The sequence below is a fragment of the Trichosurus vulpecula genome, chromosome 1, assembly GCF_011100635.1.
Source record: "Trichosurus vulpecula isolate mTriVul1 chromosome 1, mTriVul1.pri, whole genome shotgun sequence".
NCBI classification, from domain to species: domain Eukaryota; kingdom Metazoa; phylum Chordata; class Mammalia; order Diprotodontia; family Phalangeridae; genus Trichosurus; species Trichosurus vulpecula.
Window position 1 is genome coordinate 243,608,283 of NC_050573.1, and position 17,203 is coordinate 243,625,485.

Genomic DNA, 17,203 nt, shown 5'->3' on the forward strand with positions numbered 1-17,203 from the left:
GTACAGAAACCTTCAGCAAAAGAGAAGCATGGGTTCCTCTGAGTCTGAGACTTACGTCCTGCTGGTTGTTTCCTCTTTGGCTGTTCAGGGCCCAGAATAGCCCCATCAAAAACAGGCTTTGAGTGATTATACTCAAAAGGACCGCTGACGAGGGCTTCTTCCCCTGTCTCCAGGGGAGCTGCTGGATGCCTGAATTACCCTGCATAGCTATGCAGTAAATTTAGCCTACTGCTAGCACCCATGAGTATTTTGGGTTTTCCTAATGGAGAACCCTTAAACTCATTAATGCTGATACAGCTAGCCTGAACATTAAAGACAATATGATCTTAAGTGCAAGGCAGATACACTTGTTGGAGTGTCCCCAGTTAAGGTAGAATTTTGATCTATGGAGTCAAATGCTTTCTTGTCTTTTGGTAAACAATGCACTAGATAGAGGCATAAACCAAGGATTGCCCACTTCATTGTGTTCCTTAAGAATTCTATTAAGTACATAGGCAGCCTAAACCTGTGTAGTGCCCAGATGTCACAGAGGATACAGAAATAAACAAGTTTGCCTTGTACATTTACTAAGACAATACCTGCTTATGATATCAAGAAGAGAGGTGAGTTTTAGGAATCTGAGGTGAGGCTTATATAAGCTATCATTACACAGGAAATCAAGAGGAATATTTAAAAATATAGTTCCCCAATATTCTAAGGTTTATTTCACTATTCAAAAAAAAAACAAACCAAACCAACATTTTTTATGTTGTGCTGTGTACATGGAAATGTGTTTTTTTGTCTTTATGTATTTAAGTTCAAAATGAATTTTTAAAAAATGGTTTGTCCTGCATTTATAGACATTCCTTGTGTGTTGAGATGACAAGAGTTGGTGTTACTTACATTCCTTGCGGCATCCCGATCTGCCCCCCGAAGCAACATGACTCTGACTACCTCACTGTGTCCCATCTGAGATGCTATCCACAATGGAGCTGTTCCATCCTTCAGGGGAGAAAAGGCCAACAAAGGTGTAAGTGTGTAGCAGTATGTGCTCTGGCTCCTAGCTTCAAAGGACATCAAAGCCATTTAAACTTCTAAGGGTGTAAGACACCAGCAAGGTACTCTCTGGGGAATAATCCATAAACTATCCAGGAAGTTCACTCCTCAAATAATCTAAGAACAAAGAAGCATCTTGACCTGACAGACCCTGACCTCCCACTTCCTTTTATTCTTCTATTAGAATATAGGTTCCTTTAGGGCAAGTCTTTCTTAGTGTTTCTGTTTGTATTTCCTGAGTTTAGCACAGCACTCGACATGTAGTAACTGCTTAATAAATGCTCATTGATTCAGCCTGACTTGACTATAAATCTGCCCCTGGATGCCTTAGGTCATGGGATCATAGATCTACAGCAACGTCATCTATCAATCCTCTCACTGTTCAGATAAGGAAAAGGAAGCCGATTTCCCCCATGTCACAGGGGTAGCATGATGAGGGATTTGAACCCACATCTTCTAATCCCAGAGCCAGGGTTCTTTCCGTTTTTGATCATGTAATTTACTTAATCTGTATAATTTGCCTATGAAAGCTCTACCACAGGCTGCGTTTTCATAGAGCAGGGAAATGTGTTCTCATCCTCCCACTCTCCCAACCCTAGGGCGGGAGAAAAGTTTTCCTTTTTTTCACAGATAAATCAGGCTTGCCCATTGGTGTTAGGGAAGGTGCCTCTCTTGTTATGTCTCCCAGGTCTCTCACCAGCAGAAAGTACCAGGGACTAGTTTCTATGATAGACGTAGCCTGACCCAGCTTAGTCAAATTTTTTCCTTTAACACAGAGTTACTTGGATAATGTGTGGACATTTGCCCTGTGGCCATCCTAATGCTGTTCCAGAGGGACAAGGCAACCTTCGGCTGAGGCAAACGTTTCATAGTCCTAAGAAGTCATTAGTAGGGGGCAGCAACCTCTGAATGGAAACGCTGGCTGATTAATGGTGAACTATGCTAAGCTGTCATAATATATGACAACTTTAGTTGGGTTCATGCCTGGGCATAACACACACACACACACACACATACACACACACACACACACACACACACTCATGTGCGCGCATGCACGTGCTCTCACATTCGTTGCTATTATTCAGTCATTTCAGTTGCGTCCAACTCTTCGTGACCCCATTTGGGGTTTTCTTGGCAGAGATACTGGAGTGGTTTGCCATTTCCTTCTCCAGCTCATCTTACAGATGAGGAAACTGAGGCAAACAGAGTTAAGTGACTTGCCCAGGGTCACACAGCTAGTGAGTGTCTGAGGCCAGATTTGAACTCATGAAGATGAATCTTCTTAATTCAAGAAGCCTAGTGTTTTAACCACTGCGCCACCTCATTGTCTTTTCACTCGCATACTTTAGTTTTTAACCATCCGCTTCTGATCCCCAGTGGGAGATTTTGCTACAGCCAACACTCTATGATATGCCCATAGCAACTGTTGTCATTCCAGACCTGTGATTTCACCAGTTTGGAGAATTCCTGATAAGGAAAATCCCTCTACTAAATGCTAGTGCCCTGGGTTTACAATCGGTGAGACCTGAGTTCAGATCTGGCCAGTTGCTAGCTGTGTACCCAGGCAAGTCTCTTAATCACCATCTGTCTTAGTTTACTCAACTATAAAATAGCACCTACCTTCCCTGGGTGTGAGAATCAAGTGAGCTAATGTGTGTATGGCATTTAGCACAGTGCCTGGCAAACAATAGTTGCTTCATAAATGCTTGTTCGTTTCCTCCTCTGAATTCAGAGCAGTAGCTGTTCTGCAACTTCTCTTGTTCTTGGAGAGTTGTCTGGTACACTGAGAGGGTAAGAGACTTGCCCAGGGTCACACCACCAGAATGCGGCAAAGGTAAAATATGAATCTAGGCCATCCTTGCTCTGAAATCAGCTTTCTATCCACTTACACCAGAGATATCAGACATGGACCCACAGGCCCTGCCTGTAACACTCCCTGGTGCCCTGAATCAGATGGAAACATAATTGGGAAATATTTAACATAATAAGTAAAATATAATAAAAACCGATAATATTTAAAGCTAAGTCAATATGTAGCCTGAAGGGATCCTTATGCACAGATTAGGGGTCCCCGCTTCTAATATGAGTTTGCTGCCACTGCGTTACACCATAATGACTTCATCTATAGAGGAGTTAGCCTTCATAAAGTAGTGTTCCCTAGAAAAGCTCCTTGGAATGTCAGCATGGCTCCAGTTACCCAGCTAATGAATTTTTTTTTTAGGTAATTGGGGATAAGTGATTTAGCTAGTAAGTATCTGAAGCTGGATTTGAACTCAGGTCCTCCTGACTCCAGGGTTGGTGCTGTGCCACCTAACTGTCCCTTAACTAATGAATTTTTTTTAAGTTGCTACAAGAAACTTGAGCTAGCTCAAACCTTGGAAACAAGGCAGCCCCACCCTGCCAATATTAGCATAACTAAAAACAGCTTTTGTTTATACAGTACTATATAAACATTTTCACATATGTTATCTCATTTGCCCAAGCCGTGGCAAGTAGGCAGCACAGGTATCCCTATTTTGCAGATGAGGTCTAGTTTACTCAGAGATCTGTCCAAGGTCACACGACTTGTTATTGGCCGGGCAAAGGCTGGGACTCAGGTCCTCAGGTCTGCAGCTTCTATGACAACACGCTTCCTCTTAATTAAAGGAAGGGATTTGTACATTTTGCTTGCAGATACAGAAGTGGTGCCAACACACTGGAAACTTAGATGACAGGGCTTATGTGGGGCCAGAACGAGGATTTTGTTAGCGTGGCACATCCCACTGGCTCAATCCTGTAGGAAAGAAATCTTGCCCCTTTGGATGCTTTTATGGAAAGTCACAAAGAAAGATGAGTACTTACAGAACCCCAAACTGTCTCCAAACAATCATTACCCAGCAGCAGCAGCAGCACACACACACACACACACACACACACCCCTTTCCTTTATTCTGTCTTTTGTGGAGGTGATGGTTATGGTTAGGGCCACTGCAGTATCTTGGAATTCTTAACACTAGGTAACATTTACACAGTACTTGAAAGTTTGCAAAGGGTTTTATGTATATTATATATATATATTCATAATATATATAAATATATATTTATGTATATATTTGAGGGTCACAACAATCCTGTGAGGTAGGGGTGATTATTATCCCCAATTCATAGATTAGAACACTGAGGCCAAGAGAGGTTAAATAACTTCCCCAGGGTCACAATGCTTGGAAATGTCTAAGGCTGGATTTGAACTACAGCCTTCCTGACCCCAAGGCCAGTGTTCCATCTACTCTGCCATGCTGCCTCACATTCTTGTTGGGGAAGCACTGGTTAACTTGGGGACACAGACAACTTGTTATTGGTCTAAATCTTTGCCCAAGAGAGGTATTTGAAACCAGATAGTTCTAACTGGAAGGAGTGGGGTGTCATTTAATTATTCATCTCAGAAGCCCATCAAACTCTTTGCTTTATTTGTTCAATTAATTCTGGATGAATTTTACCTGGTGCAAGATGTTTTGATGTTTGGGAGAGATAGTATATCAATTTAACTAGCTAAAACATTGGTAGGGATTGGTTGATCTGGTGAACTCACTGCCACCCAGTGTCACATAGTTTTAGGATAGGAACCTCAAGGTCCAGGATATAGGACACGTCATTTTGACAGGGGGTAGTAGGTGAGTAATTTAGGGACTGAAAGATGCCTCAGTGGCAGATCTTGGGCACTAAGAATCGACAGAGGAAGTCAAAAGGGTCTTGAAAGGATGGGCAAAAATACATCAGAATCAAATGTCATCTATTTCATAATTTTGCCTAGAATTGGCTTTCCTTCTCTGACCTAAGTTACTGCATGAAATCATGTGTTTTTTTTTAAAGGCCACAGCTGCAATAAATATTACTGACTGCCATTTTTCATGATCCATTCTCAGTTACCTGGCCTGTTATTATCTGCAGAGGTGTGGAACCTGCAGCCTCAAGGCCACATATGGCTCTCTAGGTCCTCAAGTGCAGCCTTCTGACTGAATCCAAACTTCATAAAACAGCTCCCTTAAATAAAAGGATTTATTCAGTAAAACTTGGACTGAGTCAAAAGGCCTTGCCCAAGGACCCAGAAGGCCACTAGGGGCTTCGAGGCCACAAGATCCCCACCCTCAATAGGATTATTCAGTGCTGCACACAGATCCTAAGATTTGCTCTCTCCTTTTCTTTCTTTGCTTCCTATATATATGTATTGAAATCTTGTCCATTTTTCAAGACCCAGTTCAAATGCCACCTACTCCCTGAAGCCTTTCCTTATCCTCACAGTCATAAATGAGTTTCCCGTCCTTGGGCCTAGAACAACTTCACATTCATTGCTTTTAAATTCCCTACTGTTAGCTTAGGCCCATTAGTTCTTCATCTTGAGTTCTGATTCTGTTGTCCAACCTACCTTTTTGGACTCTGTGACAACAGCAAATACATACACTACTAATCTCTTGATCTAAGTCATTGATTAACAAATACTGAATAGAGTAGGGCCAGTGATGAAGACTTCTAGTTGGACACTAGACACGTTTTCCACAGTGACCTACTATTCAACATTCTTTGGGTAGGATTGTTCAGTTCTGAATCCAAATAATTATTCTATTATCCAATCTAACTTCATCTTATCCACAAGCATAGCACTAAAGACCGTCAAATAGCTTTTTGAAATCTAGATGCACTTATATGTGCAGCATATTCTTCATCTACCAGTCCAGGATCACTGTCAAAAAGCAAAGTTATGTTAACCTGCACGATTTAGTTGTAGTAAATCTCTGAGGGGAATCACCACTTCCCTTTCTAGACGGTCAAATACTATTATTTCATAGGAACATAGGACTTAGAGCCAGAAGAGAAGGAGCCAGAAGCCAAGGTTAGAACTCAGGTCCTCTGATTATAAATCCAGGTTTCTTTCCTTGGCAGCATGCCGCTTCTCTTTGATCATCTGTTGTAGATGTTTTTCAACAAATACTAATTGAATATTAACTATATGCCAGGCATTGGGTTTTATTTTGCCTGATATCAATGTCAGGCTTTCCAAGTTATAGTTTGTGGCACCTCCCTTCTTTCCCTTTTGGAACACTATGACACTATCTGCTCATCTCCAATTCTCCATTCTTCCTCAAATTTTACTGATAGTGGTACAACGGTCCCAGCTGCAAGTTATTCTGATATTCTGGGGCAGGGGTGGGGAACCTGCAGCCTTGAGGCCATATGTGGCCTTCTAGGTCCTTGGGTGCACCGTTTTGACTGAGTCCAAGTTTTACAGAACAAATCCTTTTACTAAGGGGATTTATTTTGCGAAGTTTGGATTCAGTTAAATGGCCATGTTTGGGAACCTAGAGGACCACATGTGGCCTTGAGGCTGCAGGTTCCCCACCACTGCCTGGGGTATAATTCATGTAGGTCAAGAAATTTAAACCCATTTGGAGCAGGGGTTCTTAACTTGGGGTCTGTGAATTTGTTTTTTCTTAAATCTTTTAATAACCGTATTTCATTATAATTGGCTTCCTATATAATCCTATGTAGTTTATTTTTAAACATTTTTATGTGTTTCAAAAACATTATTTGGAGAAGGCATCCATAGACTTCACCATATTGCCAAGGGGGTCCATGACACTAAAAAGGTTAAGAACTCTCGATTTAGAAGTTCTAGGTGCTTTCTTGTATCTATCTGCATTCAATTCCCTCTTTTTTTTTTGAAGAAAAGATTCATTGCAAACTTAATCAAATATCATTATGTTCAACTAAACTTGCTTAGTAACCATTTATATTTAAATAAAGGAATTTCAATGTATAAAAGATTATAACTTTTCAGTCATTCCCTTTAAGAATTTAAGAGAGTTGGGTCTCTTTACTTTTCCTTTTATGCCATTGTAATTAGTGTGGGTTATACGCTTATGGTTTTGCTTCTTTGGTTTTGCATTCCTTCATTAAGTTTCTTACTCATTTCCATTTCTCATAATTGTTCATCTTAATTGCATTAATGTCCTACAATTTATTTAACCATACTTCTATCCAAGAATGCTTAGGTTGTTTTCATTTTTGTTTTTTTTTTTTCGTCTTTTGCAATTTTACACACTGATATAAAATCTTTGAAGAATTCTCCCACCTTTTTGATAACACTTCAGATTTATCCCTAATGATGGAAATCATAGGAATCAAAGGGCATAATTATTTTTTATTACTTCTGTGTAATACTTCTATGTTCAATATTGTTTTCCCCCAAAATTCTATTTTTATAATTGTGCCAGCAAAAAATGGATGCGTCTCTTAGCCTACAACCCTCTAGCACTGAATTTCATTGCTTTTCATTATATTTGCCAATTCAATGACTGTGAGCTGCTGCTTCCTCTTAATTTCCTCTTAATCACGTTTGTTCTACCTTTTCATGTCTGGAGATACCTGGCGGAGAAAACAGGATGAGCTTTAGGACCTTAAAACAGGCTCTGGCATCAGTGAAAGGGCTACTTGAAGGGTTGGACCGGGTGAAGGCCACCTGAATGAGCCTGTGTTTATTCAGGTCCATGGGCTAACATGACCTCAGAGCATTCTCCATTTATTTGACCAGGAGGTGACAGAGTATGCACTCCACCTTCAGACACCAAACACCTGAGCTATTTTAAAATATTGGGTTGTGAAATTAGCCGGATTTCAGGGGGCACATGGTCAGCGCAAAGCAAACAGGGCATGCAAACGTAGAGTCAACCATTAACTTGAACTCTTAAAGAAAGAAGGCTGACTAGTTATCTTAGGCATGTGGTTTCCCAGCACTGCCCTGGGCTTCCTTACAATGCTGCTGTATGAACGTGGCCTATTCAAGAGCTAGGGAAGAACATTACCTGCCTTGGTTGGTTGACTTTTGCTCCTGAAGATAACAACAATCGAATCACATCCAAGTAACCCCCTTGGGCTGCAAGGAAGAGTGCAGTGGCTCCATCCTGGAAAATATCAAATGGAGGAAAAAATGAACTACCATTCAAATGTATTTTAAAAGAAACTAGATTTGGAAAAAATGCACAAAATTAGCAGAATTTTAAAGTTGTTTTTTTTTTTTTTGCTAGTTTAAAACAGGACCTGTGGAAAAACATAAGTAGGGAGCAACACATAGAAACTCCTTGGATCTCCACACCCTTCTCTTCTACTTATGTTCTTTTTTAAAAACATTCCATTTTATTTTATTTTCAGGTCTATATTGTCTCCTGTCTACCTCTTCCTTCTCTCCCCCTACTGAGAAAGCAAGGAAAAAAAAACCCAATACAAAAAGCATAGTGAAACAAAATAAATGAACACATCAGCCACATTGGGAAAAAAACCCAACCCAATCTGTGCCTCAAACCACACTTTGAGTCTGTGGCATCTCTGTCTGAAGGTGAGTGGCTTGCTTCATCATGAGTCTGCTGGAAGTATGCTGCCTCTTTTCTTAGGAAGTCATCTGGAGTACTGAGAGATTAAATCACTTATCTAGGGTCACATAGCCAGCATGTCAGAGGCATGGCTTAAACTCAAGTCCTTCTGACTCTGAGGTCAGCTATTCACTATACCATTCCTATTCACCATACCATATAGAATATGCTATATTCCATTCATGATGCTTCTTGGGATTAAACTGATGAATGTGAAGCAGCTCTGTCATTTCTATTTCTTAGACCCTTGTTTTTGTTCAGTTGTGACCCCATTTGGGTTTTTTTTTGGCAAAGATACTGGAGTGGTTTGTCAGAACAGAAATGTCTCCAGCTCATTTAACAGATGTGGAAACTGAGGCAAACAGGGTTAAGTGATTTGCCCAGGGTCACACTGCTAGGAAGTGTCTGAAGACATATTTGAACTCAGGTCTTCCTGACTCAGGCAACACTCCATCTACTCTGTCACCTTGCTGCCCCTACTACATAATAATAATGTCCAAGGACCAGGTGTGCGTGTGGGTCTTTTCAGCCTTTTGTAGTGTGGTACGGCTAAATATTGTTACAAATACATTTTGATGGGTTTTAATGAATGGAGCAAGATTTCCTTCTAATTAGATTTTTTTTCCCATTTGTCTTCCTACCCCTGATGCTAAAGGATGAAATCTGATGCCTTTGAAGTAATTGCTCTTCTAAGATATGTTGGAAGTCCCTCCTGCATGGAGCATATCATCCCGTAGATAGCCACCACCTATGAACTCAATTAAGCAATATTATCTACAGAAACAGAATACGTGTTTGTTTCTGTTTCCATTTCATTATCATTTGTAATTGGGTGTATAAAGCCTTGGGGCTTTTTTTTTTTAATCCTTGATCAAGGCTGGTGAAATGTTCTGTTATAAATCTAGTGGACGACATGATTCATTTGATTGCAGGTACTTTATTTCCTTCTTCTCCAGTCACGTTCGATGGGAGTGAGCTTTGTTATTTTTAGATCACAGTGGAAAACCCTAGCATACCCTGGTGGAAAAGATAGGCCAATCTGGCTAATGATCATGCCTCAGGTTAGGAAAGTAGCCACTGGTATACACCAATAAATACCAAGCACCCTTCTTTGCCAGTCTCAGCCAGGTGCCTCATGTGGAGGGTACTATTGTGCTTCCAAAGGTGTCAGCTGAGTTGGCAGTCTTTGGGTAATACTTGACATGGAATTTAAAAAATTAATTAAACTTTGTATAGATTTTTTTTAATAGATGCTTCCTGTGACAGCAAAAACTTCAGATGCTAGTTTGTGCTTTCTTCTAAGCTGGCTTGCACGCCACCAACAGCTGCTAATTCTCTAAGAATGCTTTCTAAACCCCACTGTTTTCATCCCTTCAGTTCACAGAAACTCTAGGTCTTGGTGACCTTTCTTTCTCTGCACTTTAACTATTTTGGAAGCCTTCCTAGATCATCTGGCCAAAGGTCATAGGAGGGGTAGAGCCATAAAGTAAATGGAAGACATGATGATGCTGATGTCACTGTTGGGCATGGAGTTTCTTGAGTGTTTTAAAGACTAATTAACTCATGGGCTATTGTGAAGACGGAGTGAGCTAACTGGCACGAAGCACTATAGGAATGTGAGGTCTGAGCTATCGTGGAAGTTTAACAAATGGGAATAGGCAAACATCTCTCTTTCTCTAATAATAAATGATATTGTGTGTGTGTATGTGTGTGTGTGTGTGTGTGCGTGTGTGTGTGTGTATGTGGAATCAGGAAGACTTCATCTTCCTAAGTTCAAATCCAGCCTCAGACACTAAGTAGTTGTGTGACCTTGGGCAAGTCACTTAACCCTGTTTGCCTTGGTTCCTCATCTGTAAAATGGGCTGGAGAAGGAAATGGCAAACCACTCCAGTATCTCTGCCAAGAAAACCCCAAAAGGAGTCATAAAGAGTCAGACACAACTGAAACAACTTAACAATAGCAACAAAAAATATGTGTATGTTTATATTTTGTACACAAATATAGAAACATGTATATGTACGTATGTTATTATGAGAACCAGATGAGAAAATTGATCTAAACTGCTTTTCAAAACATTAAGTGCTATATAAATGAGGGTTATTATTATTATTAATGTGGCACTAATGCCAAAATCGTCATTCGTAGGCCTTGCCTGAGAGAGGGCAGAAGCATTACAAATGGCCTCTGCCTTTGAAATGTCCCCCACTAACAGGAGCTGCAGTGTCATGGAGTCATGGATGTCCATGATACTGTGATAGGTATATATGGAGGTGGATGAAGGTGAGGATGATATTCATTTATTTTCTTTTATAATTTATTTATTTATTTTTAGTTTTCAACGTTCACTTTCATAAGATTTCAAGTTTTGAATTTTCTTCCCTACCCTCTCCTCCCCTCTCTCCAAGATGGCATGCAATCTGATATAGGCTCTGCACATACATTCATATTAAACATATTTTCCCATTAGTCATGTTGTAAAGAAGAATTAGAACTAATGGGAGGAACCACAAGAAAGAAAAACCAAAACAACAAAAGAAAAGGACAGCAAATAGTATGCTTCCATCTGCATTCAGACTCCAAAGTTCTTTCTCTGGATGTGGATAGCATTTTCCATAACGAGCCTTTTGGAGTTGTCTTAGATCCATGCATTGCTGAGAAGAGCTAAGTCTATCAAAGTCAGTCACCACACAATATGGTTGTTACTGTGTACAGTGTTCTCCTGGTTCTGCTCATTTCACTCAGCATCAGCTCATATAAGTCTTTCCAGGATTTTCTGAAGTCTGCCTGCTCATCATTTCTCATAGCACAATAGTATTCCATTACATTCATATGCCACAACTTGTCCAGCCATTCCCCAATTGATGGGCATCCCCTCAATTTCCAATTCTTTGCTACCACAAAAGGGGTGGGGATGATATTAAAGAACAGATATGTATCAACCCTTGAGTACCCTGTAATTTTTAAGGTACACCTTGGGGTGCAGGTAGAATGTGATCAAATGAAAAAAATTCTTATCTAATTAGCACATCTTCCCCCATATACACACACATATATATATATACACAAACATATACGCATACCATATATTCATACCCTATATATAACATACATATACCACATATATACCGCACACACAAACACACACGCATGCATGCATGCACACGCACACACACACATACACACACACACACACACACACACACACACAGGAGATCTGAACGTAAAGGCAAAAGGTCTAGTTGCAGGACAACATAACATCCAGGGCATAAATAAAAACGAGTGGTTGAAGGGTTAGTTTGGATTTCTCCACTCATTCCCCAAGAGACCCTGGGTAAGTCACTTGATTGAATTGTAGTTGTAGGAAATTTTAACCTTCAAAAAATTACTTCATTTCAAAAACATATTTTAACTTTTACTTTAAAATTTAATTTAAAAATACTTTCACTTTTAGTTTTAAAAATTTACATAGCCCACTTTTAATTCTTTGCTGTGGATGAAGGAATCTTTTTCTAACTACTGTAATTAAATTATTAATTTTCTCATGCTACCATCTACAAAATGGAATCATATTTATAACAGACCCTTTAGGTTGCTACTATGATTAATCAATGAGAGAGCCCTTGGGTAATGTGCTAATTGCCAATTGGCAGAAAGCTGTCCACCCTAGCAGCAGATGCATTTCAAAGACAACTTTGGGCTGTGCTTTTGCTGCAGTTGCACTCCTTCCCTGGATTCTATTTTTCTCCCAGATAGCAGCTTAGTTATTCTTCTTGTCTATTAAATTTTAAGTTCTTTGAAAGTAAGATTTAAACAAAAATTTTTAATTTTTCTTTACTTTCCATCTTTGGGTCCTCACTGCAGGGCCTTGGACAGAGTAGATGCTTTATGTTTGTTGAAAAGAACTGTTCCATGTCACAGGCATGTAAAGAAAACATTCAATTTCATTCTTCATCAGTTCCACATGCTGTGTTGGGTGGGCTGTCATGGAATGAACGTGTATTGCATAGGGGGTTGTAAGATCTGCCATTTTATGCATAAGAGAAATGACACATGTGTAAATAGGTTCAAAATCCCAGAACCAAGATCAGTATTGTTTTCCTGTGGCAGAAATTACATCTAATTCAATTAGATCCCATCTCCTAACTCTGTAAACATTACCCAGTCTAAAAACGTACAGCTAATTAAGATATGGAATAAAAGCAGATTTGGGTTTTGTGTGTACATGTTTGTTTTTCAAGAGGCAATTTCTGGCAGTTGAGATAATATTGCTGAGATCATGTATGGCAAGGGAACTGAAAACTGCACATTTAATGTCCATTGGGAACAAACTCACATAAAGTTGATCATGAATGTTGGCTCCATACTTCAGTAAGGTCTCTACCACTCGCATGTGGCCGTACTGACTAGCTGCCAACAGTGCAGTGCCGCCATCCTAGAGACAAGAAGAAAGGAAATGCATTAGAGGCCATGGGCACAAACTTTTGCAAGACATATTTTTCATATGTTCAAGGGATGTGGAAAAAAAATTCCCCAAAAGACAAATGCTTCCACTCCCTTCTCTCATCTATTCTTTTAACTTTTTTCTTGACAATAGTGACATAACCTATTTATTATTGTTTTGTATGTTTGGAGGCTCTTGTAGAAAGATTTACACTGCCTGTTTGAATAATGTAATATCATTTAAAACTTTCTTCTATTTGATGAGAATGGAAACTACATTGTCTCCTAAGCTAGAAAAACAAAACAAAACAAAAGGGATACACCAACGAATAAATACACTAGTCTGACATTTTAAGATTCATGCACAGTGGGATTTGAACCTTAGAATACCACCTCAGGATATAAAGAAGTCTCCATTTTTGTGGGAACTACTCCATGGGAGAGAGAGTATTTATCCATCAAAAGCCTTTCTGGCCTTCATGGCCCAGTTCAAGAAGAGAGATCAAGGGGCAGCTAGGTGGCACAGGGGATAGAACACAGGCCCTGGAGGCAAGAGGACCTGAGTTCAAATCTGACCTCAGACACTTACTAGTTGTGTGACCCTGGGCAGGTCACTTAACCCCAACTGGAGAGAGAGAGATAGATCAAAGTTAGAAGAAAACTTGGAGGCCAGTTAGTCCAAACTCTCATTTTTCAAATGAGGCAACTGAAGCCCAGGGAGAGTAAATGGCAGAGCCAAGATTTGAATCCGTGTCCTTTGTCTCTAAACTCAGCGTCCTATCCACATGGACATTCTATACAACAAGAAAAACATATAAGAATATGAAGTAGAGACTAATGGAGGATGATAACACAGGAAGGTCTATTTCCATGACGAGAAAGGTGTAAGGTTCTACTCTCCTGAACATGAAAGGAGATATGGGGCTCTTGAAACCAGGGTGGTAGTTTTCAGGCTTCATTGTGCTCATTTCCCTAGATCTTTGTCTATGAGGTCAAGAGGAGAGAAGGCATTGTAACAGAAGAACTATGGTTTTACCTTTACTAGGAAATTTCATTGGAGGGGGCACAGATTCAAGAAGTTTGAATGTGATTGTAGAAACAAAATACATTTCACTCAGACTAGTATATGGAATGATAAAGTCTCTTGACAACCTCCTCTTTCTGTGGTAAACTCTCACGGACATCTTGGATTGATTTGGTGGAAATACAAGTAACTGGCAACTTGGTATCATCGTGGCTTCCATGCCCCATGCCCACCAGCTAGTGCACGATTCCATTGCTTGAACTTGCTAGCCAACAAGGAGCTCTATGTACTGACGACACTATTTATGACAAATTTTCTTTAGTTAAGAGACAGAGGCCTGGGTTTTAGAGGAGGAATTCCCAGGATTTTTAGTGTCCTTTGGGCATTTACTGTTAATTATCCACTGTATTTGGGATATTGCCCTTCACACATACGCTTATACCTATACTTGTACACTTGAGAGTGAAGGGGAAAATCCTGGGTTTGCAACGGATTTTGGAAAAGAAATAAAAACCACAGAGAGTCCCTTTTTGAAATTAATCTCTACCTAGGGCTAGATTTTTTTGGGGAGGCAATTGGGGTTAAGTGACTTGCCCAGGGTCACACAGCTAGCAAGCGTCAGAGGCCAGATTTGAACTCAGGCCCTCCTGAACTCCAAGATAGGTGTTCTAGCCACTGTACTACCCCACTTGCCCCTAAGGTTAGGTATTTTGAGAGAGAAGAAAAGAAAAACTACCTTGCTATTAAGAAATGTAAAACTGTTTAGCAATGGGGAAAACTTAAACATTCTCAAGGTTTTTCCCTGGATAATCACTCCAATTGGAGACAATTTCTAAGAATTCCTATTTATAATCAGGTCAGAAATAAGCTGACACAACTGTGGAACTCCCATATCTGTCCAAGATTGTCTTCCTAATTCGACGACAAAAACTTCAGTCCATAAAATTATCTTTATCACTAAAATTTTATATTTTATTTTGATTCATTCTTGGTTTGATTTGTTCTTGGTTTCCTTGGCCATACGGGACAAAGGAAAAGTTAGTGATTAAGGCATAAGAATGGCCATGGCCCCCTTTTTAGGTATTACTGGTGACCATATGCTATGTATTAGTTAAGCCTTATCGATACACCAGTAGAATGTAAGATCTTTGAAGGCAGGACTATTTCAGTTTGTTTTTTGATCTCTATATCCCTAGCACCTAGTACGGTACGTGGCACACAGCAAACACTTAATAAATGACATTTATTGGTTGGCCCTTAAAGTAACCTGTCACCTGTCAAGCTTCATGCCTCAGAAATACCCAGATTCAAATTATTTCCCCAGGATTGCATTAAAGCTTCTGATCATTCTAGCCAGAGAATTGAGAGCAAACTAGAGGGAAAAATGTATATATACTAAGAAAGTCATAGACTTGCCATCCAAGTACCAACCCTTTAAAATAAAATATAACCAAAAAGGAAAATTATGATTTGTAGATATAATTCTCCAAGATGTGGACCCCATAATAATTGCTCTTTCATATATACCCATAAAAATACATTCAATAGGCCTCAGGTGGGGCTAATGAAGGGAAGTTTCTCAGGTGGAGCCAGTTAAGGGAAACTTGATTAGGAGAGGCATGATTGTAGGGCAGGCTTACACACTTACGGGAAGGCCCTACCGGGGGGAAGGTTACAGGATGACTTGGTTCCTTGCCATAACACTGTGTTATAATTTCCTTGTGGCTACATTGAGGTGGGCTCACTGGTTTTGGAATACCATTCCTGCTATATCTAATTGGGGTTATTGGTCTTGGGATTGGATCCTCCGGTGTCTAAATAAATGCTATACTTCCTTCTACCTAGAGAATTTTTCATACTTTGTGATTCCAAACCATACAGGCATGTTCACGGTCATCCTTGAGGTCATGAATCTTGCCTTATTGATATAGCTTCCAATAGAATGTAAGATCTTTGAGGGCAGGGACTGTTTCATTTTTTTTTTTTGGCCTTTGCATCCGTAGCACCTAGTATGGTACATGGCACCTAGCAAACACTTAATAAATGGGAACTTGAGTTAAAATTCAGCCTCAGGCACTTCTTAGCTTGTGACCTTGGGCAAGTCAGTTAACCTTTGCTTGCCTCAGTTTTCTTTTTTTTTTTTGGTTTTTTGGCAGGGCAATTGGGGTTAAGTGACTTGCCCAAGGTCACACAGCTAGTACATGCCACCTAGCTGCCCCTGCCTCAGTTTTCTTAATGATAAAATGGGGATTAAAATAGCAGCTATCTTATAGAGTTGTTGTGAGGACCAAATGAGATAATATTTATAAAGTACTTAGTACAGTGCCTGGCACATAATAGGTGCTATGTAAATGATAGCTATTTTTTATCATGATTATTATTATTTGAATCGATTTTCTGTGATTAGGACTGAATTACTAGGCTCCAGAGCTAGAAAGACCTTGGAGATTACCTGGCCCAATCGTTTCATTATTTTTTGGAAGGAGTTTAAGCCCAGAGAGGTTAAAGTGTCTTGTCCAGGGTTGTAGCTAGTAACTGGTTGAGACAGGAATGACTTGAACCCAGATTTTCTGAGTCTTTTAGCTATAATTTCCTGAGGTCTTTTCTCCCAAAGAAGCAGCCTTGAAATACCTACCTTAAAGTTTGAGAGGAAATACCATACTCATATTTTAGATCAAGGCGAAACACAAGGGGCAGGTAGGTAGCACAGTGAACAGAGAGCACTGGCCCTGGAGTCAGGAGGACCTGCGTTCAAATCTGGCCTCAGACACTTGATACTTACTAGCTCTGTGACCTTAACCCCAATTGCTTTTCCTCTCCCCGCCTCCAAAAAAAAAAAAAAAAGGAAACACAAGACACAGGTTTGGAAGTGTTGTTTTTTTGAGGCAATCAGGGTTAAAAGACTTGCCCAGGATCCCACAGCTAGTAAGTGTCTGAGGCCAGATTTGAATTCAGGTCCTCCTGACTCCACTAACAGTGCTCTATTAGCTTGGCCACTTAGCTGCCCCAGTTCAGAAATATTCTTATAGGATATGAAAGCAAAAAAAAAAGTTCTCTTACTTTAGTTCTAAATTCAGTGGAAGCTCCAAATTCAAAGAGAAATCTCACCACATCATTGTGGCCTTGTTGTGCAGCAAAGAAGAGAGCCGTTGTACCTGACTAGGAGGAAGAGAGAGAGGCTGGTTTAAAAGTAGGCATTTTTTTCCATTTTGTGTAGTTAAAAAAGACTTGGAATGATAAATTTCTAAGTCTAGGTAGAGATCATGTTTGAAAGTAGACATGTCCTTTGGATCACTAGGTA

General features: G+C 39.9%; 1 protein-coding gene across 2 annotated transcripts in view; it reads right to left on the reverse strand.

Moving 5' to 3' along the window:
* The window catches only part of ANKRD29 (ankyrin repeat domain 29), a 66,976-nt gene that overhangs the window by 10,936 nt on the left and 38,837 nt on the right, over positions 1-17,203 (reverse strand). For both annotated transcript variants that reach the window (XM_036768656.1, XM_036768666.1), the window contains exons 4-7: positions 16,963-17,061; positions 12,772-12,870; positions 7,875-7,973; positions 883-981 (exon numbers count right to left, since the gene is read on the reverse strand). In XM_036768656.1, coding sequence (XP_036624551.1) covers positions 883-981; positions 7,875-7,973; positions 12,772-12,870; positions 16,963-17,061 — 396 coding nt within the window. The remainder of the gene's footprint in view (positions 1-882; positions 982-7,874; positions 7,974-12,771; positions 12,871-16,962; positions 17,062-17,203) is intronic.